The sequence below is a fragment of the Fukomys damarensis genome, unplaced genomic scaffold (genome assembly GCF_012274545.1).
Source record: "Fukomys damarensis isolate Sample0158 unplaced genomic scaffold, DMR_v1.0_HiC HiC_scaffold_34, whole genome shotgun sequence".
NCBI classification, from domain to species: Eukaryota; Metazoa; Chordata; class Mammalia; order Rodentia; family Bathyergidae; genus Fukomys; species Fukomys damarensis.
In genome coordinates, this window is record NW_022900946.1 from 2,115,991 (window position 1) to 2,139,279 (window position 23,289).

General features: G+C 59.3%; 2 protein-coding genes across 7 annotated transcripts in view; one reads left to right on the forward strand and one right to left on the reverse strand.

The window, feature by feature from the left end:
* The window catches only part of LOC109118055, a 45,960-nt gene that overhangs the window by 2,626 nt on the left and 20,045 nt on the right, over window positions 1–23,289 (forward strand). The gene's annotated exons all lie outside the window — the stretch shown is intronic.
* Window positions 7–23,289, reverse strand: part of Katnip (katanin interacting protein) — a 169,404-nt gene continuing 146,121 nt past the window's right edge. For 3 of the 4 annotated variants that reach the window (XM_019207405.1, XM_019207406.2, XM_019207403.2), the window contains 13 exons: window positions 21,510–22,208; window positions 20,601–20,803; window positions 18,941–19,019; window positions 13,595–13,772; window positions 9,903–10,068; window positions 7,445–7,602; window positions 6,277–6,341; window positions 4,979–5,089; window positions 3,427–3,566; window positions 1,947–2,048; window positions 1,362–1,522; window positions 1,186–1,274; window positions 7–773 (listed from right to left, as the gene is read on the reverse strand). In XM_019207405.1, coding sequence (XP_019062950.1) covers window positions 715–773; window positions 1,186–1,274; window positions 1,362–1,522; window positions 1,947–2,048; window positions 3,427–3,566; window positions 4,979–5,089; window positions 6,277–6,341; window positions 7,445–7,602; window positions 9,903–10,068; window positions 13,595–13,772; window positions 18,941–19,019; window positions 20,601–20,803; window positions 21,510–22,208 — 2,210 coding nt within the window. In that variant the 3' untranslated portion in view covers window positions 7–714. The remainder of the gene's footprint in view (window positions 774–1,185; window positions 1,275–1,361; window positions 1,523–1,946; window positions 2,049–3,426; window positions 3,567–4,978; window positions 5,090–6,276; window positions 6,342–7,444; window positions 7,603–9,902; window positions 10,069–13,594; window positions 13,773–18,940; window positions 19,020–20,600; window positions 20,804–21,509; window positions 22,209–23,289) is intronic. The other variant, XM_019207404.2, reaches the window with a different exon arrangement.

The following is a 23,289-nucleotide window of genomic DNA, read 5'->3' on the forward strand; positions in this document are numbered from 1 at the left end:
GGGCCCCCACTACCTGAAGGAAACGGGTGAGGGGAGCTGCAGGGAGAAAGCCCAGGAATCGGGCCTCTTGGGGATGGTACCCCAGCATCCACAGGTGATGAAGGGAAAGCCCAAGGCCAAAGACTCACAGGATTGTCACACACACGCACATACACACGCGCCTGGCCCCAGCTATCTCACGGTTTGTCTTCCAAAGCTGTGTGTCCGGGGTTACACAGCCTCTCTGTGCCTGGCTCGAATGTGAGAGGTAACACCTGAGCCTATCCCGGAGCACTTCACACCTACGTGTGGGCTCCACTTCTGTGTCTGCAGGGCATGATGGGACTCCACGGGCAGGCCGGGCCAGGGTGGGGAGGCGCTCAGAGCCTGTGCTGCTCAGCTGGCCTCAGGCGGCCTCGTGGTCGGACCCCACATCCAGCACAGCAGATTCTAGTTTCAGTAATGTACACGCGGGGCTGTGGTTGCTCACATAGGAACGAGCTCGGAGCACAGTACAGAGTGGGCCAGGCCTGGTGCCAGGAAAGCAGCGGATTAATATTTGAGATGAGAAATTACCCACCACTGGGAAACCAATTAGGTTCCTGATCCGAGTGTGTCACAGAGATGGAAATGGATGTGTTCTGGGCCTTTCCGCTGGGTGCAAGGCACATTTCAACTCACGGGGAAGCAGCCAGGGTTGGGAGAGGGCGGGGAGGATGCTCTCCCTTCTGCCCGTCAGCACTGCCACCGCCTCGAGGTCTTCTTCTCACTTATGCAGGTTTTGGGGCGCAAGGCTGTCAAGGAAAGGACAGAGGGAGCAGAATCAGTCACTCAGGTCTTCAGGGGAAATCCCACCACTCAGGCACCTGGCATGCTGGGCCTTTCCTAGGCCTGGAGTGCTCTGACGTGCCACCCAGGCCTTGCCTGCATTCCCGGCACTGGCCTCCCCCTGGACACCCTCTCCTTGGTGCAGTCCCTGGCACAGGGCAGCACCCCTGGAACAACGCCTCTGCCCTTCACTGCTCTTGACCTCCCCACAGCACCCGTGCCGCTCGGCTCCAGGAAAGCAGGTCTGTCTGCCCCTCCGAGGCCTGAGCAGGCACTGGCTGAAGGAAGGACTGGCAGGTGGGCAGATGGGTGTGCATGGTCCCAGACCTAAGTCCCATGTGGAGCCAGGGGTGGGGCTGGGCAGGGAAAGGTGCCGACCTGGATCTGCGACGCTCGGATTCCTCTCGGAGTTGGTGACGATCTGGTTCTCGTTTATCATCTGGATGTCCTGGTCCTCCACCTGACTGCTACGGGCAGGAGGCACAGTGGATTGGCTCGGGCTGTGGGCTGCGTTGGGCCTCCGGTGGGGAGGCGTGGGTGGGCTGGGGACGCACCTGATGGCTGTGCGCTTCTCCTGGTGACAGATGTCCACATCTTCGGTGAAGAGGATGGTGTGGTAGGGCATGGTGGGCTTGCACGTGGGCAGGATGCCCCCTGCCAGGTGTGTCACCATGGCCAGGATCCCGTTGTACACGAGCAGGTCGTCCACGAGGAGCTGGGCAGATACAGGAGGTGCTGAGGGACACCCCCCCCCGCCTCGGGCTAGGCACGGCTTTGCCTCAGGGACAGGGCCAGCCCAGTCACACCAGCCCGCTGGCACTGTGACCCAGGCTGCAGGAGGAAGCTGGGGCTCGAGGCTCTTGGCCACCAGCCTCACCCCACCCCACTCCCAGCCCGGCACCTCTGCAGGGAGCTGGGTGTGCCCAGCCACCTCCTGTTTGCTAGGAGTCAGCTCGCCCTGGGGCGGTTTTGGCTCCACAGTTGGGTGGAAATTCTGCCCGCATCCCAGCGCTAGGTGTTGTGTCTAAACTAAGGTTGCAACAGAGGGAAGTAAATCAAACTGCGACAAATGATAATTGCCAGCGGCCTAATTACCAACACGCATAATTATCTCCAAAACCCAGCTAATAAGTACTTACACCGAATTCCTTCACCCCTCGCTGGGGCGTTTTTGCGTAATTCCACAGTTTGATCATTGACACGGTGGTGGGCAGATCGAAAATCACGTAAACCCGATTCACCTGCCAGAGAGCAGTGCTAATTAAACAGGCAGGTTTGCAAACAGGTGCTGGCGGGGCTGGGTGCCAGGCAGGGCCAGGCCACAGGCACCCAGGGCAGAGGCTGGAGTCCTGCAGCCTTTCATCTCCGAGCCATCTCCAGTCAGGTCACGTGTGGCTGCGATTGCAGCAAACAGCTGAGCTGGCTCTTGGAGGGCCTGTCTTCCTGGGCCATGTGGCCCTCATTTAAACGTGGGGGGCATGGGGAACGGCCTCGGCCTGCTGGCTCCAGGTCAGCCCAGGTCCCATGCACTGCTCCGTGGGCACTGAACCGAGGAGCACTGCCCTGGGCACCTGCAGTGTCCTTTCCGGGAAGCAGAAATGCAAAGCCCAGCAGAGGCCTGGAGGCGCCCTCGCTCATTTCCGGCACGGGGTGAGGCAGCCAGCTCAGGTCAGACCCGGCTGCAGCAGTGGCCCAGGCAGACTCGCTTTTCCTCACCTCCCTCGTGAGGCCAAATAGAGCAGCTTTCTGGAGGGTTCTCGACTGAGGGACACAGCCTCTGGCTGTGCCAGGGAGCCAGTGGGGGCCGGGACTGGTCACCCTCTTCCCGGGAGGAAGACACGAGTGTGGGGTCTCTGGGGCTGGAGCACCACTGGCCTTCCCGGGGCGCTCCAGCTCACAGTGGGGCTAGGGGATGGGGCTATAGGGCCAGCCCAGCTCAGGGGACACCAAGGGACTCCCCGGCCCCTTTGAGGGTGGCCTTCGACAAACATCAGTAGCGAAGTCGCTGCCGCCGCCCCTTTCTGTGGTGCGGTGGGTGGGAAGGACAGGCCAGCTCTCCCCACAGTGCACCTGGGCATGGGTACCCACCCAGGGATGAGAGATGGGGGTGCTGGCCCACCTGTCCCCAGCCCGCCCCCGTCATACTGCCACCCCAGGTCTGGCGGTGAAGGCCGGCTCTAGGCTCGCCATATGGCCTCAGACGGAGCACAAGCAGGACCTTTGTGGGCTTGACAGTGGGAAACTTGAGTCAGCAGTGAGAAGAGCAGACCAGGCAGATCCTGGGTCAGAGAGCAGCCAGGGTGTCAGGAAGGGGAGACGGAGTGGGGGCCAGGCTGGCAGGAGGTGGGCAGCGCACTGCAGAGAAGTGAGACCAGCGGGTGCCCGTGCCTCCAGCCTGCTCCCCTGGGGACCCTGGCTGCAGACTCCCATGTGTCCCCAACCTCCCGGAGCCCCGCTCAGGAGCCCCTCTCCAAGCAGAGAGAAATGCTGCTCACAGGAGCTGCCCCGCAGGCACTGCAGCAAAGCAGCCTGCCCTGTCCCGGAAGAGAAGCAGGACGCAGCACTAATGCCAGGGACAGGGTCCCCCACCGCCTCGAGGCCAGAAGCCAGGGTACCCACCAGGCCTGGCAGGATGGGTGCCAGCCACATGTGCCTGCCGTCTCTGGTGTCGTTCACCTGGTCGATGAGCTTGTCAGGGGTCCTCACGTCCCCGCACACACCCTCCAGCACGTTCACGCTGTCCGGGAAGGCGGCAATGTCTGCACAGTGGCTAAGGGGCCGTAAGCCAAAGCCGCATGTGGGGCCGCTGCCCCAAGCAGCCGGGAGCCGCAGCCAGCCCGGACCCGTTGTGGGAAGCGAGGGTTTTGGGTGCATGGAGGGCATCTGCACCCGGGCCCCAGAGGGAAAGGGCGCTTCTCCGTGGGCCAGTGCCATGCGTGTCTCCTCTCTACGGGGTCAGGGGTGGCTGTGTGACCAGGCCAGGCCTTGTTGCTCTGCGGGAGGGGCAGCCTGGCCTACTGGGCGAGGGGCGCCACTGTGACCTGCTTGGCTGTTAGGATGGGCAGGGGGAGCTTGGGGAAGCCAGGGACACGGCCGGGCCTCTTTCCTCATCCGTGAAGCAGGCATAAAAACTTCTAGTCAGAAGACAGGTAGATAGACATGAAAGGACAGGCTGTGACACCCTCCTGGTAGTCACCGGTGCCTTATGCACCCAAGCAACTAGTGGTGATGACTGAAAAAAGCCGGTCAGCACAGCCAGCTGTGGTGGTACACACCAGCAATCCCAGCATTCTGGGAGGCTGAGGCAGGAGGACTGCAAGATTGAGCACAGCCTGGCAACTTAGTGACTCAGAGAAACCCTGTCTGCAAATAAAAAAGGGCTGCTGGGGACGTGGCTCAGGCCCTGGGTCAACCCCGGTACCAAAAATGAAAAAGAAGTCAAACCAGGACCACCCATCCCTAGTGGCTGGGGACAGGGGCTGGCTTTGGCCGGTGGTGGCTCGGAGCTCATGGGCCCCGGAGCACAGGGCCGCAGCAGGTTGCATAACCAGAGCAGCTGGGCAGCCGGGTGGTTAGGACCCACACTCCGAGCCAGGCCCACGGGCTGCACGGCCTCAGGGAGCCGTGTGCTGCTCGGTGCCTCGGGGTGCTCCTCCGTGAAGCAGGGACACCAACAAACCCCCTTCAGGGCTGCCATGCGGCGAACGAGCCCACAGCACACGTGAGCGACGCGTCTGGGGCCTGAGGAGGTAGGAGTGCGTTCCTGGAGGAGGGAAGCGGCTCTTGGTTCAGCACCACCGCCATGTGGCCGCTGGCCCTGCCCTGCCAATTTCTCAAGAGAAGCCAGGGATCAGGTTTTTCTTTAAAAAGCGGTGGCAACTAACTTAAAATGCTTCAGAACTCACTGGGCTGGCAGCCTGCCAGGTCCGGTGTGGGCATACCACAGCAAGGGTCCCACGACTAACAAATCCAGACAGCACGGAAGGGTGCCCCCTGCAGACCTTGTCAGAGCCTTTAGGACCCCACAGCCCCTCTGGTTCTCAGGCAGGGGCTGTGGGATCTGCCCAGGCAGGTACGCCGGAGGCTCCTCTCTGTTTTCCTCCCCCGAAGGCCCTAAGCAGAGCCCAGCAGCACTTCGCCCAGCAGATTCCCCACTGGCCCCAAAGGATACTGCTCTCTGACAGGGGGATCCTCTCCCCTCTCTGGTCGTACAGCTCCAGCCCGGTGAGGCCAATGTAGTAGGGGTCGGCCCAGCTGGTGAGGAGCTGGAGCTGGAAGATGACTGGTGGCGATTAAGGAAAAGGGAGCCCGAGCTTTGGAGAGCACCGCAGAGCTGGGACACAGGTGACAGGACCTTGGGGTCACACTGACGAGGCGTGGGGGGCGCTTTGCTCTCTTGGAGACGTGAGCTCGTCAGTGCGCGTGCGCGCGCGGTGTTTATACCGCCAGGGGGCTGCACGGGCTCAAAGCCCGAGGGCACAGAGCAGGCATGGCGACAACACAGCTGTGTTGCCGGCTGACTGGCTGGGGCTGAATGAAGGGCTCTCGTCTCCTGCCTCAGTTTCCCTGGCTGTAAAAGGACCAGATCAGAGCACCGGCTGCCCTGCCCGTGCTGTCCTGTCATGGTTGCATCTGGATGTCCCCACCGCCTCCCGAGCTCAGGGGGGACCTTCCAAGGTGACCGAATCATGGGTGCTGCAGCAGAAGGCGGCCTTGGCAGGTGGGGTCTGCGGAGGTGGCCGTGGGTCTCCGGGAAGGGTGCGTCCCCGCTCCTCCCTCCTCTGCCTCACTGCCGCCCGGGGTGGGAGCAGCTCTCCTGCGTCCAGGCCTCCTGCTGTGCCTGTCCTGTTTCAGCCTCAGTGCAGACTGGCATTTCTAAACGGTGAGCCAAAATAAACCTCTCCCCCAGAGGGGCAGGTGTCCCGGCCGCCGAAGCGTGCAGGGCCTTAAGAGGCAGCAGGAGGGCTGGGTGCGGCAGGGACAGGCACTGCGCAGGATTGAGCCCTCCACTGCCAGCTTCCTGCCCACTCCGGCTCCCAGTGGGGAAGTGGGGGACTCCCGGGCACAGGGGGGGCTGCAGGTGATCCTTCCAGAACAAGACAGCTAGAAACAGGGCTGCAGAGCCGACTGCCAGGTGCGCCAGCCCCATCTGCCCTTCCCAGCTGTGCAGTCCTGGGCAAGTCACTTGACCTCTCTGTGTCCGTGCCCTTAGCTGTGGGGCGGGGATGCCGCAGTGCCCAGCACCCAGAACCCAGGGCTGCCAGGGGCCGGGACACTGGAGCTCTGCTCTTCCTGTCCCCGTGCTCCCTGCCTGGTCCAGGGCCAGCTTCAGCTTCTGCTGCCCTGCAGGCTGGGTCCCACGGGCTGCCTCTGGCCAGTCAGGGTCACTGCTGCTGCCTCCCCCGACAGCACCCAGGGGACCAGGTCCTGTCCTCTGCTCCACTCACAGTGGTGGCGGGAGAAGGATACATCCGCAGGGCATGGGAGGGGTCTCGTAGTCCATGCTCGCCTGCCCCAGGCTTCTGGTGTCCAGCCTGGAGAAGCAGAGCACTGTCACCCCCAGCGCCCGAGGCCACTGGTTGGTCCCTCACCCCGGCAGTGAACGCTGCAGCGAGTGCCCCCACCCTCTTCCCGGGGAGGCTCAGCGCCCCGAGGGCGGCCACCAGCAAAGGGAGCTGCTCCTCTGATGCGGACCCTTCACCCTCAACAGCCAACACCCCGGTGTGGACAGGGCTGTGGGGCACAGAGGGCCAAGCGTGTCTGGGTGCTGTCCACGCCCTGACCCCTCTGCCTGCTCCTTCACTGGGCCGGCAGAGGCCAGGCTGGTGACGGGTGGCTGGGTGGGGCCGGCAAAGGCCCGAGGTGGGAGGGAGCTGAGGGAAGGGTGCTGTTTGGACAGGAAGCAGCCAGAAGAACCTGAATGCAGGCAGGATGAGGGTGGAAGGGAAGGGGCGCAGAGGTGGAGCAGCCCGTGGGCTGTGGCTCTGGGAACATGAGCAAATGGCTTCCCACAGAGAAATGGGCACAGAGTCCTCCTGCCAGGGGCTGGAATGTGCCTCAGAGGAACTCAGAGAGCACCTGGGCCAGGGAGGAAGAGCTGTCCACCACCCCCAGCTCCCTCGCTGGTCTTCAGTCCACAAGGTCAAGGGCAGTGTGACAGTTAAGTGACTGCAGGAAGGGAAACTCGTCCATTCGGAGAGGTCGGCCTCAGGCACTCGGGCACTGGGAGTTTAAATGAGCAAACGTAACGCGCATTTACAAATCCTTATGAACTCCAGCGGCACAGACCGGCCAGAAAACCCCAACGAGCCTATGAAATGTGAGGCTCTATTTTTCTCTTTTGAGTCTTTTAAAATAGCACAGAAACAAGAGAAGGGAAGCCCTCACCCGAGCTGGCCAGCGGGCATTTCTGGAGTCCAGTCGGGCTGTGGCCTCTTTTCCCGGCAGGAGGTGCAGTGAAGCATTTAGAATCTTAAGCACTCCAGACCGGGAAAACCCAAACAGCCAGACCAGCAGCGGCACCGCCCACAGGCTCTGCGAGCTTTAGGAAGCGCTGCGTTTGACCGCTGTTATGGGAGCCTTGGGCTGCACTTCAGAGTGGTGCAGGCTGGGGGGCGCCTGGCTCCGGGCCGCTCACCTACTGGCCGGTGGGGGCAGCGGCCGAGCCTGCAGGTAGTCCACAAACAGTATTTCTTGAGCGAAATCAAAATGGCAGTTGCCGGGGCCCTTCCGGATGAGGAAGCCGTCAGCAGGAGAGATGCGCAGGCCGTCCAGGGACACATGCACGATCTTGGCCTGGCACAGAGACACAGCTCGCTGGAGACCTTCCGAGCCCCACCAGGCCCACGGGCCCGGCCCCCGCCCCAGCGTCTGCCCCACTTCCTGCCAGGTGTGGCGCCCCACGCCGGCAGAGGGCAGACAGCCAGAGGGACTGGCCTGGCCTCCAGCTGACAGGGCCACACCCGTGTCACCAGAGGCAGTGGCTGCGGCATCACAAGGCGCGGCTCAAGGGCCTGGGCTCCTTGTGTGCCGATGGCGGAGCCTCCCTGTGCCTCGCTTCCCCACCGTTAAATGGGCACAGCAGAGTTAACTCTCGAAACACAACCGACTCCTGGCACAAGCGTGCACCAGGTCTGTGGCGCGCCTCATCAAACTCCAGGTCACACGGCACCCTGTCTGCACCTCCAGCTCCCGCCTGCTGGGGCACTCGGCACTTCTGCCCGTGCGGGTCCCTCTCGACGGCACAGACCCGCCAGGCCATCGCCCGCTCTGCGTCACCTTGGGGCCCACTGAGAGCCTGCTGCTCTCCCATGGGCTTGGGCGACACCTCCCGGCTCCAGGCAGATGGCTGGGGCCCACCAGTAACAGTCCTGCCGGCGGGGCCTGAGGTGGTCTGCACTGCCTGCGCCACGGTAGGGTGTGGGCGGCCGGACGGAGCCACGGCTGGCACCCTTGTCTGACTGCAGGTTCTGGGGCCAGCTTCTCCTCCACACCCGAACCTTCACCGTCAACAACACGGGTACCGCTTCTGGACCCAACTGCCGGAACTTCCTTTTGGGAGATGCAGGGAGGTGTGTGGGGAGTCCTGCTTTAGGCCTCAGGGATGACTCCGGGCCCCACGCGGCCCTCTGCTCCTTCACGGTCTATGACAGGTGCTCCCGTGTGAACCCGAAAAGGGCAGAGCAGCTGCTTCGGGCACACCTGTGTCTGGGTGCCAGCACCGCCCCGATGCTCCCCACCCGGGCATGGCCGTCTCCAGGAGCAGTCTCTGTCTCTGCTGCTCTCTGCTCTTCTTCCCTCGGGACCTATGGCCCAAAAGGAACAACAGAGACTCCTTGACTAGCAAGGGGAGTCTTCTGCAGACTGGCAGTGGGAAGGGCATAAACCCCAAACTGCCCTGTGAGCATCACCAGAAGCGACTCCAGAGCCAAGTGGGGCCGAGACCCTGTCGCCCTCCAGAGCGTGCACCTCCTCCAGGAAGCACGTCTGGCTCCTGTCCAGCAGCATCTGCTGGGAGGGCGGAGAGGCTAAGCACCTTGCCAGGGCCCCTCTGCAGGAGTCCAAGGCCCTGGCTTCCAACCTACAGGGCCTTGGTGTGGAGACCTGAGGTGTGGGCCCTGCCCTCTCACACTGCGTGTCTGCCCCACCGCCCTCCTCACTCTGGGGCCACGTGTAAAGGACCCCGAGACTGAGGGTTCAGGCCTGTGCGGTGGGGACTCTGAGCCTGTGTTCCAGAATGAGAACCCAGGTCTCTGCTCTCGAATGGGAAGACCGTAGCCATGACAGGCCCGAGGGGATTCAAGGGCCAGGGCACACACGGGGCCAAACAGGCATCATCACCGTCCTTCCTGCCCGGGTGGCGCTCACAGTGACCTGGGCCACGCGGGGCCCCCACGTCCCCTGGAGCATGGGCACGCCAAGTGGGGACCCAGGCCCAGGACCGCGGGAGCCTGTAGGATCTTGCTGTGCCAGAAGGGAGCTTGCCCTCCAGAGCGAGGTGGCACCCGGTCCCCTCTCAGCTGAGGGGCACAGGGGAAATGGCTACACGGTGCCCGGCAACACGCTCTGGCCTGCGATGGCAGGGTCTGTGCCCTGCACCCACGTGATGGGAGCGATGGCGCCTATCCATTCCAGGGCCACGAGGCTGGATGAGCCTTCCCTGTTCCCACAGAGGTCCCGTCGTAGAAACCCTCATTTTTCACACCAGCGAGACAAAAGCAGTGTGGAAGTGGGTGTGGGCCTCGCCTGCAGGCCTGGGTGTTCCAGCTTCTGCTCAGAGCTCTCTGAACCTCCACTTACTCCCTGCGAGGGGCTGTGGCCTGTGCCCCGGAGCTGCGATGGAGCCCCAGTGACTGGCAGGTGCACAAGGGGCCCTGGCACAGCGCCCCACCAAGGGCCCCGCACCGCAGACCCAGCCTGGTGTCCTGGCGCACCTGCTGCCTGTGGAAGGAAATGGCCGTTCCTCCTCCTGTGTAGCACCCTAGTGCACCGGAAAGTCCCGAGGATTTACGCTCCTCTCCGGCGGCCTCGCTGGCCATTCATCACAGACCTGTTCCCCTGACAGTGGCCCGAGTGTGGCCCGGTCCCCGGCTCACCCCCCGGTAGGTGTCCTCCGGAGATTTATTGTAGTTCCAGAAGCGCAGGCCGGCCAGGCTTTCGGTTCTGTCGAAGCGGATCGTGACCACATGGTCCATCCCTGGGCAGAAGGGGATCAGCCACATGTGCTCGTCCTCCGTGGTGATGTTGACTCCGTCGATCAGCCTGCCGGGAGGGGCGCATGAGGAAGGGCCGCCAGGGCTGCTGAGCCCACCACCCCTCCGGCAGGCCGGTGCCGCTCCTGCATCTGCCTCAGCCCAGCTGTGGCCAGAGCCATCTGCAGCGAGCGGTACCCCTCATCTACAAATTAGACAAAGGTTCACTGAAGCAACCGTCAGGGTTAAAGAAAGGAAAGGGGAATGTGCCGTATTTCAGGGTCCTTTAACCCAGCAATCCCACTTCTGGGATTTTTTTGACCTGGTGGAGAATTTATTGTGCACACTGGAAAGGTCATCTGCACAAAGATATTGATTAGAGTTACGTGCACTGGCAATGCGAGCACACACACACACACACACACACACACCCACACCCACACCCACGGCCGCGTGCCCGTGCTCAAGATCACCTACACTGTCTCCAAATGGGAACGGTCACGTAAGTCTGAACCGCACAAGCGCGAGCCTCTGTGATAACACAGGAAGGGAAGCCACGGGGTGGCGGGACACTGACTAGGACACCGGCCTGACCAGAATGGGAGAGACCGTGCCAAAGTGCGGACACCGGGGACAGAGGGGTCCAGGTGGTATTTTTCTCCGCCTCTGCATTGGCTTCATGGTGCGTTTTGAGAGACACGAACCCTCCTTCCTTGGGTGAGGCAGAAAGGTATAAGGCACTGGCAGACAAGGTGGCCCTCGGCTGGGGCAGAGGCAGGGGCAGGAAGAGGCGGGTGACCCTGGGCAGAGCGTGCCAGCGCCCCGTGCCCTTCCCAGCCTCCATCAATGGCCTCGGGCCATCTCCTCACCCCCAGGTCCTGGCACCCTGCCTCATTCTCCAGGACCCCGCCGTCTCAGGCCTGCCTCTCCTTCCCACATCCTGAGCCCCCCTCACCCCACCACAGACTCCACTGTACCGGGAGAGAGAGGCTGCTGCCACGTTTCCTAATTTTGCAAATACATTTTTTTTCCTTTCACATTTTAAAGTTTTGGGTTTGGAGTAAGCCCTGCAATCTAAGTGTTCATCCCAGGAGCTAATGTAATATTTTTCTCCTCCAAAAAGCTGTTATTAAATTGAAGGATGGTGTGTCTCACAACTGCTGGCATCTTAACTCTGAGGAAATTCGGCAGTTTACACTGGGTGTCTGTGGAACTAAGCTTACTGAGAGCTAACCCCAGACAACCTTCTATCTCCTCCCCAAAGCAATTCCTTTTCTGTCCTAGAAATGGGGCCACTTCCACTGCAGAAAGGTTGCTCTACTCTGAGAGCAGAGACCTGCTGAGGCACCGAGAGGGGACCAAAAAGGAAGCCCCGCATAAAGGAGGCCGAGACGCCAGGGCCAACCTCGCGCCATGAGCACGCTTGGGGCTCAGCTGTGGTCCTCTAAATACCATTTCCCTCCACCGCCACCAGGGCTTCTTGGAGAAAAGGCTGTGGCAAGGTTTGGGCCAAGAAATACACAAGATGAGCCCGGGCCATCTTGTCACATCAGAGGGCAGGGAGGTAGCCAGACATGTTTTTTTGTTGTTGTTGTTTTTCCTGTGGTACTGGGGATCGAACTCAGGACTTTGTGCTTACAAGGCAAGCGGTGGAACCATTGAGCTAAATCCCCAGCCCCTCAGACATGGTTATTTTTAAAGAACTCAAGTGGACTGGGGCTGAAGCTCAGTAGTAAAGCACTTGCCTGGCATGCACAAGGCCCTGGGTTTGAACTCCAGCACCATAATAATAAACAGACTCGGAAGCTCCCAGTGTCCAAGAGTGGGCAATCTGAGCACCAGTAAGGACAGAAAGAACAATGGATTGAAACCCTCCAACCACAGCATGCCTAAATTGTAAGCTTATAGTGATACTCAGAAACATTGGAAAATGTCATTATTCTGAAAACTGAAGGGGAAAAGGAAACAATCACAGCATGCAGGCTGCCCTTCCCATTTGAGTTATGCCACAGAATAACCAATTTCAGGGAAATATCTCAATCGTTTCAGCAAATATGTGGAAAAGGGCACAAGAAGACAAGTGAATGAATGAAAGCCTGGCCCTGAGTGTGATCAGCCACCTCTGTCGCTACCAGTGTGGCAACTGCTTGCACGGTACACACCCTGACGGCCACAGCACTCGAACCTCCACCCTCATCAGATCTCCAGATCTAAGTAACAATTTGCCCAGAATACAGGGGACAGAGGCACAGGTTAAACAACACAGGGAGGTACTGGTAAAAGCCAGACTCCACTGGGCAAGAAAGCATGGTTCCTTCTACAGATAACTTACAAGAAAAAAGGGAGGCGAAAAAAGGGGGCCGTATCAAAGCTGGAAAGGCCACTCAGCCAATCACATGAACACATCTTATCTGGATCTCAATTCAAGTGAACAAACTGTAAAAGCTGGAAAGACCATTGTGCTGGCATCTGATAATTTAAAGAGCCACTGGCCTAACACTCTTGGCTGGGATAATGATTGTGTTTCCTACTGATTAGTGATACATAATAAAATATTTAGAGAAGATATCTGAGCAGGCCTAAGACTTGCTGCAAGATACCTGGGCAGAGGGGTGGTGAATGGGGGTCTGAGCCAGCTGGCTGGGTGTAGTTGCTTTTGAAGCCAGGTCCATGGCTGCAGGTGAACTGCCAGGATCCAGACGGCAGAGTGGCCCATGAGCAGGCAGCAGGGGACGAGGGCCACAGTGAGAGCCCACTTAGAAGGAAGCTCGGGGAGCCTGTCACCGGCCCTACACACACTCAGCACCGTGGGCCAAGCCAAAGGGTGAGGATCCCCTTCCGGACCCCAGCCAGGGAAGACATGCACCCCTTCTACTGATAAGGAAGCCAAAGCAGCAGTGCTTCAGTGCCTGGTGTGGGTGTCAATCGCTTCGCGTGTCTAGCCACTTCCGGCCACTGTCTAACCTTGTGCGTCTCAAATCCCTCATCTGTAAAGTAGGGGTGGGGATAACAGCGCTTACCGTAGTAAGCTGGAGATAAATGGATGAACACCTGTAACTGCTCAGCACAACCTAGAGCTTGGTGTTTAGTGAGTGTTCAGAACGTGGCTTCCACGATATCCATTACTATTGCTATCACCACCGTTACTGAACAGGCGAAGCAGCTCATGGGTGCCAGGGAGCAGAGACAGGAGCCTCGGGCTCCTTCGACTTTGCTCGTTCACGCCTCCGGACAGCGGCCAGGCCCCACAGCCGTGCAGGTCTATGCACACGGTCCCTGGGGGTGGACGCCAGGTCTGAGGCTGCATACTCGTCGACCTGACCCGACCTGCGGCAGTGAAATGCGACACGCGCAGGCGGACGTGCGGAGAAAGGCTGGGCTCCCACGCTTGGAGGCCACGGAGAAGACTCCAGGCACGGGCGTCCCCGGGCAGGGAGCATGGTTTCCATCCTGCTCGCCCTCTAGCTGCTGACTCTGGGGAGGTCCTCCCTTTCCTGAGCCTTGGTTTCCAATGGCCACAGGACGGCCGCAAGAGGATGGTGGGGCCGGGTGACAGGCGGGAGGGACCCTGTCCGGCGCGTGAGTCCGAGACTTACTTGTCCAGGGTCCGGGAGTCCGTGGTGTACTCGGGAAGGTCATTCAGGTCTCGCGGGCAGGCGGAGAGCTGCTGCAGGTGGATGGGCAGGGCCTGGCCGTCCTTGCCCACCACTTCCAGGCCAGTGAGGCCCAGGTAGTGCAGGTCCCCCCAGGAGGCTGTGAAGTTCAGCTGGAGGACTATGGCGGGAAGAAAAGCGGTTCATCAACACCAGGGTGGAGACGGGAGGAGCGCCCGCCAGCCTCGACACTGAGGAACTTGGGCTGAGGTACACTCTGCCTCTTACCTCTCACGGCCCTCGGGACCAGACCTTTGCCAAGGGTCAGAACATGGCTGTGGCTGAACAGACTGTTATTGTTTAAACTTGCATATGGCCTGGGCTCATTCCATCCCACCCCACCCCATCCCACCCACATTTAACACCCTCTATGGCTTTCCAACTGTTTGGCCAACAAGGCACTTCCCCATGAGGCTTCTACCCACTTCTCCAGCCTCCCTACACACCAACAACCTGATTTCCATCCAGATGGTCTTTCAGTTGCATATATTTCTATTCTTCCCTTCCACCACAGGGCCTTTCCACATGCAGCTCCCTCCCTTTGGATCTCATGTGGCTTGGTGAATGTGCACACATTCCTCAGGTCACAGCTCCCTTCCCCCTGACTTCTCTGACTAGGTCAGCCCTCCATACATAGGCTGCCATGCCACTGTGTATATCCTCTCCTGGGTCCTGGGCACCATTGTGATCTTGGGATCACTTGGTAAATACGTCTGCCTTGCTGGGTGGTTAATTTCTTAAGAGAAAACTCTCTTCTGTTTTTCTAGACCAGAGATGGTGAACCTTTAGAGACTGAGGGCCCAAACCCACTTCTTTATCACAAAGGGTCAACACTGCAATTAAACCCGAATACTAGGGTTTTAGTTAGAAAAAAAACAACTGTTACCTGATGTTTGGCTGCGGGTGGCTTGGTTGCTGTGCTGACAGAGGGGGCACTGTGCTTGTCACCACTGCTCTGGACCGCTGTGTCCCCAGACCCCGGCAGCGTGCAGAGCACACAGTAGGGCCACAGTGCAAACGAGGGGTTAAACCAGCAACTAAATGCAACTGGTTACCCAGTGCCCTCCACTGGACAAACTGGCCACCACCGTAAGGAGTCACATGGATCCGGATGAAGGAAGTAATTTCCGGTGCCACCTCCCACCTCTGTCCCTACCCTCCTCTTGCTTCGCCAGAGCCACGTAGGACCTGACCTTTCTGGCCCTGGGGTGACCCTTTCACTGTCCCGAAAGCTCACACTGGATGGACCTCTGGGTCGTCGGCCATCAGGCCGGACCCTCTCCTGCCGTCCTGGCCTCTCTAGAGAAGGACCAAGCCCAGCCCTCGTCTGCCCTGAGGACCTCTCGGTGGCTGAGGTCTCTGCGACTTTCCCAGAGCGCCAGTGCTACCGTGAAGGAAGGAAGCACAGTAGCGCCTGGTCCTGCCCACTTCTGCCCAGGGAAGCTACAGGCCCAGAGAGGTTCAGATCAGCCTGTGACCAGGCCACGTCCCCTGGCCTCCCGAGCCTGGTGTCCCCGCTGAGGTCCCTACTGACTTCCAGCAGACCCTGCTGCTCTTCGTGCTGCCAAGGCCACGCAGAGCCTCCTGGGGACAGATGAAAAAGGCTCCCGGCCTGCATAGCCCAGGGCATTCCTGTTCGCGGCTCTGGCAGCGCGCACACACCTCCTCGCCCGTGTTCTCGCCCCTATGTGGTGTGGCTTTGCTGCTCCTCCTGAGTACAACTAAGTCCAGGGACGGGGATGCAGCTCAGTGGTGCCGCGTCTGCCTGGCAAGCGCAAGGACCTGAGTGTGATCCCTGGTTTCACAAAAATACAAAAGACAAATACAACTGAGTCCATTCCTCCACCCTGCATCCGGCCCTGTGCCCGGCTGGCCTAGCAAGCAGCACTGTATGGCCTGTGTGTGCTGCGCCTGTCCTGACTTCCCACACTGCACCAGGAGTTGGCCTGGGGAGTGGCCGGGTCTCCAGTTACACTGGCCCATGGCTGCTGGACAGCACAGGTTGTCAGCTGCTTGCCTGCCCACCCGCGGATCAGAGCACGGTGGGCTCATAAGGAGCCAGCCAAGTGGGTCAGCTGAGAACGGCTCAGCCAGGACACGGGTTGTGAACCAATCATGAGTAAGTAGTGACTGCTAAGTGACCAAAGTTTGGGTGGTTTGTTCCACAGCAGAAGCTGACTGATATATCCCTTCCCTTCCTGTCACCCCCAGGAGGCCTTCCTAGATGACTCAAGCTCACAGATCCCTAGGCCCTGCTTGAGTTTCTGCTCACAGCTCTTGATACCACCTGGCCACATGGTTCACATGTATGGCCTATGCCCTTTCATTGGTCTCCCAACTGAGATCGAGGCTCCGTGAGGTCAGGACTCTGTTGGTTTGGCTCACTCTTATATCTTCGGAGCCCAGAACAGTGCCTGGCACACACTGCTCAGTTCATTTTTATTACAAACACATGACTGATTGAAAAGTGGGTACTCAGTACATGTCACCAGGCAAGTGAGACAACATAAAACCACTAGCTCTCACCAAATTCACGTATTTACTGACCATCTACTACATGCCAGGTCCTATTCTGGGCACTGGAGAAGGAGGGATAAGGAACACGGCAGAATCTTTAAGCTCTGACAGAGACCGTCGAACACCTCACAAATATGTGACTGATTACTATTCGCAGAGTGATGGATATCACGGAGCAAACGGAGCCATGGGCTTACGGGAAGGGAGTGGCTTTCCGGGGGTGATCCGTGAGCTGGGGCCAGGGTGTGGACAAGGAGGCCGCCATACTTTTGCATTTCTGCACAAAGGACACACTGGGCTGAGAGGAGCGGAGATGTGACCCTGACTGGGCAGCTGAGGAGGGGCAGATGACACCAGTGAGACTGGACAGTGGGGCGGGTGATTCCCTGACTTCCCAGTGTGCTCTGCAGCGGCGGGGCAGGGTGGGAACTCGGCAATGTACAGGGTGTCTGTTTGCACTGTCACCGGCTCTCTCGGGGGCCTGGATACGGAAGGGGAAAGAGGGGCTTCTGCCTGGGCAGCAGAGTGGCCGTGGGCAGTGCCCCATGGAGAAGAGCTGGGGGTGGAGGTGGACCGGGAAGAGGGACAAATGCCACCTCCCCAGAGGCAACGAGGGGACAGTGCCCGCGCCCGCTCATGCTGCCGTGTTTTTGTTCGCCTGGCAAGGTGCACCGAGATCCCACCCAATCTGGGGCGCTCGGAAAGCGGTTCCGCTCCTTTCTGAGCTAATAGCCACATTCCATATTCATTTTCCTCGGGTGTATCAATTAGTATTTATATAAATGGAAATTAATTTTGTTATTCCTCTCCCATGTTTCAACCCTCTCAGCTCCTTTCCTATTCATCGCGGCTGATATTTGCAAAACTTCCAAAATTAGCAAGTCATATCTTCCCTTTCAAAACATTAATAGGATTTGGCCATATTTACCCACCCCGGCGCATCCCCTGGGCCGCTTTATTAAGGCTCCCTCCCGTTTGCACAGATGGGTGGAGCGGTGGAGGATTTGGGATATGGGTTGGGAGGGCAAAGCCTCAGAGAGGAAAGATTTCACAAATCCCAGGCCTTGGAGCCTATGCAGAAGCACTCGGAGGAGAGGCCTTGCTGCAGAGATCAGCACAGAAGCCTCACTTTCCCGACAGCAGAAAGGACTCTGAGCTCCACTTCAGGGCAAGATTCCCCAAGCCACTATCTCTGAGAGAGGGCAGGAGCTGGCTCAGTGGGAAAGACACTTAGAAACAGTGCCTTGGAGAAATCCGCCAGCCGGTGAAGGGACACTGGCGACTTCCGCCTGGCCAGCACCCTGCCCGCTGCTGCCTTCTGCTCAGAGCACTCTGGCCTCACCAGAACACAACGCTTCTCTCTGTCCACGCACGGGTAGCCGACCCTGCACCCTGGGCTCCAGACCTGGCCTCTCTGTGCTTTTGGTCTCCACCTCCTCCCTCCCCAGCACGGAGACCAAGAGGACCGGCTGTGGGTGGGCAAGACTGAGCAGGGCCCGCAGACTCTGCTGGGAGATACAGCCCTCTCTCGTCTGGGGTTTTGGGGTAGAAGGCAGGCTCCAGAGCTCCAGGGAGGCCCCAGCTGGACAGTGGAATGGCAGGCTGCAGGGGAGGCCAGGGCAGAGAGATGGAGAGACACCAAGGCCTGGTGACATCTTTTCTCACCTGTGTCTGTGCAGGCTGCTGTGCCCTCTCATGCCTCAGTTTTGTAAATCAATGCATAGCCCCTTTTGCTTAACTCAGCTTGAGTTCAGTTTTCATTGTTCATAGAGAGTCCTGCCTCACGGAGGAGAGAGTCAACTTCATGGGAAGCACCTGGTGCTTTGTGGCCACTTGGCTCCCAGGGGAAGCTGACATGCGGGGACCTCTGGTGCGAGGTGGCCGGGGCTGAGGGGCTGGAGTGTGCTGGCCCCAGTTCACTGCTGAGAGCCCCCACAGTCTCGCACAGAGCCCTGCTCCTCCTCGGGGCAGCCTGCTGCCATGACCCTCCTAGGATGCCCCAAAGGCCCCAGACGCGGAGCCTCCTGTGGGGCCAAGTGGAGCCTGACTTCTCCCTCCGCCCAGTCCTCAGATCTGCTTCCCAGAGCCAACAGGCAGGGCCTGTCAAGAAAACACAGGGAGGAGCTCACAGCTGTGGCCTTGGCCTACAGAATCTGGGCAGTGGGCTGATGCGGCCTGCTGCAAAGAGGACCAGAGAAGCGGTGAGTGGGCAGCGGGAACCAGATGGGTCCCGGAGCCACAGCAGGTGTTTTATGAGGCTCATGCAGTATTCTAAAACATTATCCAATCCCTCAACATGTAAGACTGAGAGCTCACACAAAAGGCTGGACTTCTGACCTCTCGGAGGCCAGAGGACCTGGTACTACCGGCTGGCAATGGAGGCAGGGGGACACTGGCTGCCTGGTGTATATCCTCCTCCGAGGCTGAGCGGGAACCAGCAGCGCCCACTGCTTCGGGGACAAATGCCTGGGTCCCTCTGGTGCTTAGGTCCCCGCTCCTACCCTTGCTGGGCTCCGGCTGCAGCCTCCCCATCAGAACGGCGGTAAACACAGGGTGTCCCGTGCAGGACACACAGTACGCCCTGGTGAGGTAAACTGCAAAGAGGTGCCACTGCTCTGGGGGGAGCAGCCCTGCCAGGCGCGGGGCTGAGTGGACGCCGGCTGCAGCCCTCACTTGCCCCACAGCCTGGCACCTGTGTGTGGGTGCAACTGGCCGGCTAAGGGAGCCCCGTCCCTGGGGTCCGCACCCCTCCTGCCAGGCGGCGGTACTCACAGATCCCGTGGTAGATGCCTGGCTCCGGTGTGGTGGCTTCGGGGTCAGGGGCGCTGGGTGGCAGCTCTAGCCCTGGGGTCTGCAGGTGATCAGGAGAGAAGCAGAAGGGGTGGCTTCAGCGGCATTCACACAGCTGGCTGTGTCCCAGGACACAGGAAATCCCTGGGACATCAGCCTCTGCAGAAGCCCTGACTAGCGGATGGGCAGTCCAGAGCCTGCGGCTGACCCCTGCCAGCTGCCACCACTGGCAGCGGAGACGTGCGACGCTACAGTGAGATGCTGGGCCGATCCTAACAGAGGAGGGCCCGACAGCGTTCATCTGGTGGGAGAGAGGAGGAGAGGTGCTGTCCAACCTGGGCTGTCAGGGCGGGGCCCAGCTGTCCACACTGCTGAAGTCCGCTGGACTCTCACAGCAGCCAGGAGAAAACCAGAAATAGCTGCCGCACCTCGGCCTTGGGTCCCAGTCTGACTGTGTGTTACTTCTCTGCACCCTGCGTCAGGGCAGAGCACCTGCACTACTTGACAGACCGCAGAGCTGAGACACGAAAGCCAGTGTGTTGCGTGCCTCCAGCGTTCGCACTGGGTCCACCCACGAAGCCCCAGTGAGAACCTTCGCTGTCTGGAGAATGCTGGGCAATGGCGAACCTCGGGGTCGGCTCCAGTGGGAGCCCACAGATCTAGCCAGACCAAGGATGAAAACATCTGAATGAGCTGCCCTTTTTAAATTGAGATGTTTACATAAAAACCTATTTCTAGCTTCTTGTGAAAAAATCAGGAGAATGAGCACCAGAGGGTGAGCAACGGCCACCTGGGCACAGTGGAGGGACGCACACGGCCCAGCGATGTCCCCCCACTGCCTGCCGTCTCGTCCTGGGGCGGCCTGGCTGGGCTCCTCTCCACGGTCTGGCTGTTCCCCACTTCCTCTCCGCACACGTAATCATCTCTTCCCCTCCCGTTCGTGAGAAGCCCCCAGAGACCTCGGAGACTCAGATGACCTTTACTTGGAAGGTCATCTTTCATTTTTAATGTATATATGGATGAAAAGCCGAAGCTTTGGACCCATGAATTCAAGTTCCAGCCAGTATGTTCTGGGGCAAGTCATTTAACCTGCCTGGCCTCCGTTCCTCCACGGGAACGTGAAGTTTCCACCCAGAGGCCCTGCGGGCGAGCACACTAAGGCTATGGCCACACGTGGATGGACCCACGTCAGCACCGTGGCCACAATGACCGTGACTCTCATCTCAAGGCTGCCTACAAAAGAGCAGCAAGGAATCAAAAGACAACCCAAAGGAAGAACTCCCCTAGACTGCCAACCCTAAATCACACCGAGGACACACGGCAGACTTTTGGCTTGATTAAAATTTGAATGCTTCCTCACTTGGGTTAAATAAATAAAAAATAAGAAATAATTAGAGAACGAAATATGACACACAGGATAAAAAGTGAAGGAGAGAAAAGAGGGATGTGAAACTTGATTAAAATTTGAATGCTTCCTCACTTGGGTTAAATAAATAAAAAATAAGAAATAATTAGAGAACGAAATATGACACACAGGATAAAAAGTGGAGAAAAAAGAGGGATGTGAAAACAGTAGCCTGAGCTACTAAGGGTACCTGTCCGACTTCTCCCGCTCTGCTGGGAGCCCATGACTGTGCCCTACCTGGTCCCTGCCCGAGCCGGCCTGGGTGAAGGGCCGCTCCTGGGCCTCGCTATCGGCCGTGCCAGGCCTCCGCAGCGCCTCCTCCAGCTGCAGCTCGTGCAGGCTCTCCGCGTCGGTGCCAAAGATCTCATCCGAGCAGAAAACGGCCTCGAGGATGTCGTCGTCCGTCGTGAACAGGATGGTGTCTCCAAAGTGTTCCGGGGCTGACAGCGTCACCGGGAAGACAGAAGAGCCCGTGTCCCAGAACTGCCCGCCAACCCCGGTCCATGCGACCCCACACCCAGCATGACTGCCGTGCTCCGGAGCCACCTCGTCGATGTGCTTCACACAGAGTCACCAAGCCCACGAGCGGAGCACAGCCTCACAACCGGAGCCACTGCGACTGCCGCCAGACAAGGGCCTTTTTTTTGGCTGATGCTTTGGCGGACCACCTGGTCCCTGGTCTCCCTGTCCCTGGGTGCCTCGTCTGGGAGGGTGAGTGTTGCGCCCGGCCTGGGAAGCAGCTCAGGGTTGGACGGGTGGGTGGGCCGGGCCCCAAAGCCCACTGCTTTGCCTGAAGGCAGGAGACCCCACTGGACTGAGTTAATGCCAGGCTTCCCCTGAAATCATACCCTCAGATTGTGCGTCACTCCAGGACAAATCCTCTTGTAAGTGGAGATGAAAAGAAATGAGGTGTGGGGGCGGGATTTAAGCTCAGTGGTGCTGCCACTTGCCTTGCAAGCTCAAGGTTCTGAGTTCGATCCCCGGTACCAAAAAAAAAAAAAAAAAAAAAAAAAAGGCAGCTCTGGCTGGTCCGGGCTAGAAGAAGTGAAGGCAGGTGACTAGGTCTGGGGGAGGCCCTATGTGGTGGGCACCCCGGGGGTCTATTCTCACAGCAGCTTTGAGAACATTCTGCCAGATACACCATACCTCCTGCCAGGGTCCCAGAGGCCTTGGCAATCTCTCCATCAAAGATGCACTGCCCATCCAACAGCATTGTGAGGTCCTTCACGCCGCGGAAGGAGTGGATCCTGGACTTGTTGTAATTCCAAACCCTGATCAGGGCGACCTGGCAGGGGTGCATGAAGTCGATAGAAATGGAGTGAGGCTGGCCTGGCGTGAAGGGGGCCAGCCAGACGTGCATGTCGTCCTGGGTCCTGTTCACCCCGTCGATGAGGTTGGTGACCACCCGGGGGTCTTTCCCGTATGCCGGCAGGACATTGATGTCGGGGGGTTCTGCCATGATGGCTGAAATCGGCACCCGCTCGCCTGTGGAGCTGAAGATTTCTATCCCGTTGAGGCCCACGTAGTGCCTGTCGCCCCACGTGGACTGAATGTGGAGGACCAAGTGCTGTCCCTGAGGCAAGACGGGGATTCTGAAGTCGCTGCTGCTGTCCTTCTCCCCCGAGCAGTCGCCCTGTGTCCTGGGCGGCTCTGGCTCCCAATCCCTGTGGGGTGCTGGCTGGGCCCTGGGCCGGCTGCTCCTCTGCTGCTGCAGGAACTCGTCCAGAATGTCCCCCTGGGGCTCCAGAAGGGAGATGCGGCCCCGGTGACAGCGGTCGAAGGCACTGAGGGAGTCCCAGGACTCGCGCAGTGTGTGCTCCTGCTCGCTGTGCCCCCGGGTGTCTTCTGGAAGAGAGGGCGTGGGGTGACCCATCAGTGGTACGGGCAGAAACGGGGGCTTGGGGCTGCCTCTTGCCTCCCTGGCCCCAGGGACCTCTGGCATTTGAGGAATGGGCTGGGGCATCACCATCCCATCCTACGACACCAGACACAGCCCACACAGTTTTCAACCACGCTGCTGGATGTCCGTGTTGGCAAAAAACTGCTTATGATCACCCCAGCCTAGAACCTGTTTTATAAAAAGTACTTTTGATAGATTTCAATTACTCTGAAAATGCAACTATCACCAAAGCCAAAGGGAGCTGGGCATGGTGGCTCATGTCTAATCCCAACACTTGAAGGGCGGAGGCAGGAGGCTCACTGCGAGTTCGAGGCCAGCCTGGGCTCCAAAGTGAGTCCCCGAGCAGCTTGAACTACATAGCAAGACCCTGTCTCAGAAAAAAAAGAAACCAAGCGAAGTCCTATGGTTTGGATCTTGAGGTGTGGGGGCAAAGGCCTGTGTGTTAAAGGCTGGCTCCCCAGACCACAGCGGGTCAGATCACTGGGGGCAGAGCCTGGATGGGGACCCTAGGATCCCGTCCTCTCCTCTTCCTCTTCCTTTGAGGTGAGCAGCTTCTGCCTCCACAAACGGGAAGCCACCACCACAGTGCGACACCTCAGCACAAGCCCTGATCAGCAGTGCCAGCCAACCAGAGTCTGATCGTCCAAAGCCGTGAGCCCCAGCCAGTCCTCCCTCTATCCCAGGGCAGTGGGGAAAAGCTGACGCGGGAAGGCCATGTGGTCACGTGAGAAACTTGCCAGAAGTTGCTCCCCACTTAGGAGCTCCCCAGATGGGGTAGGGTGGGGTACCAACACGGAGTCAGCAGCTTGAGGGACTGTGCGCGAAGCTGCACAGTCACATGACTCAAATGGCACCACCCCCAAGCCGTGGGAAGGCCAGAGGAGAGAGAGCCGGGTGTGCAGCATTAGGTGCTGCGGGCCTAAGCACAGGTGCTGGGCGTTGACAGTGATTTCTCCAGGGTGGTGGGTAGGGAGGGCTTTTCTTTTCTTCTTGGTAACTTTACTTGTTAAGTTTCCTTACTTGTAT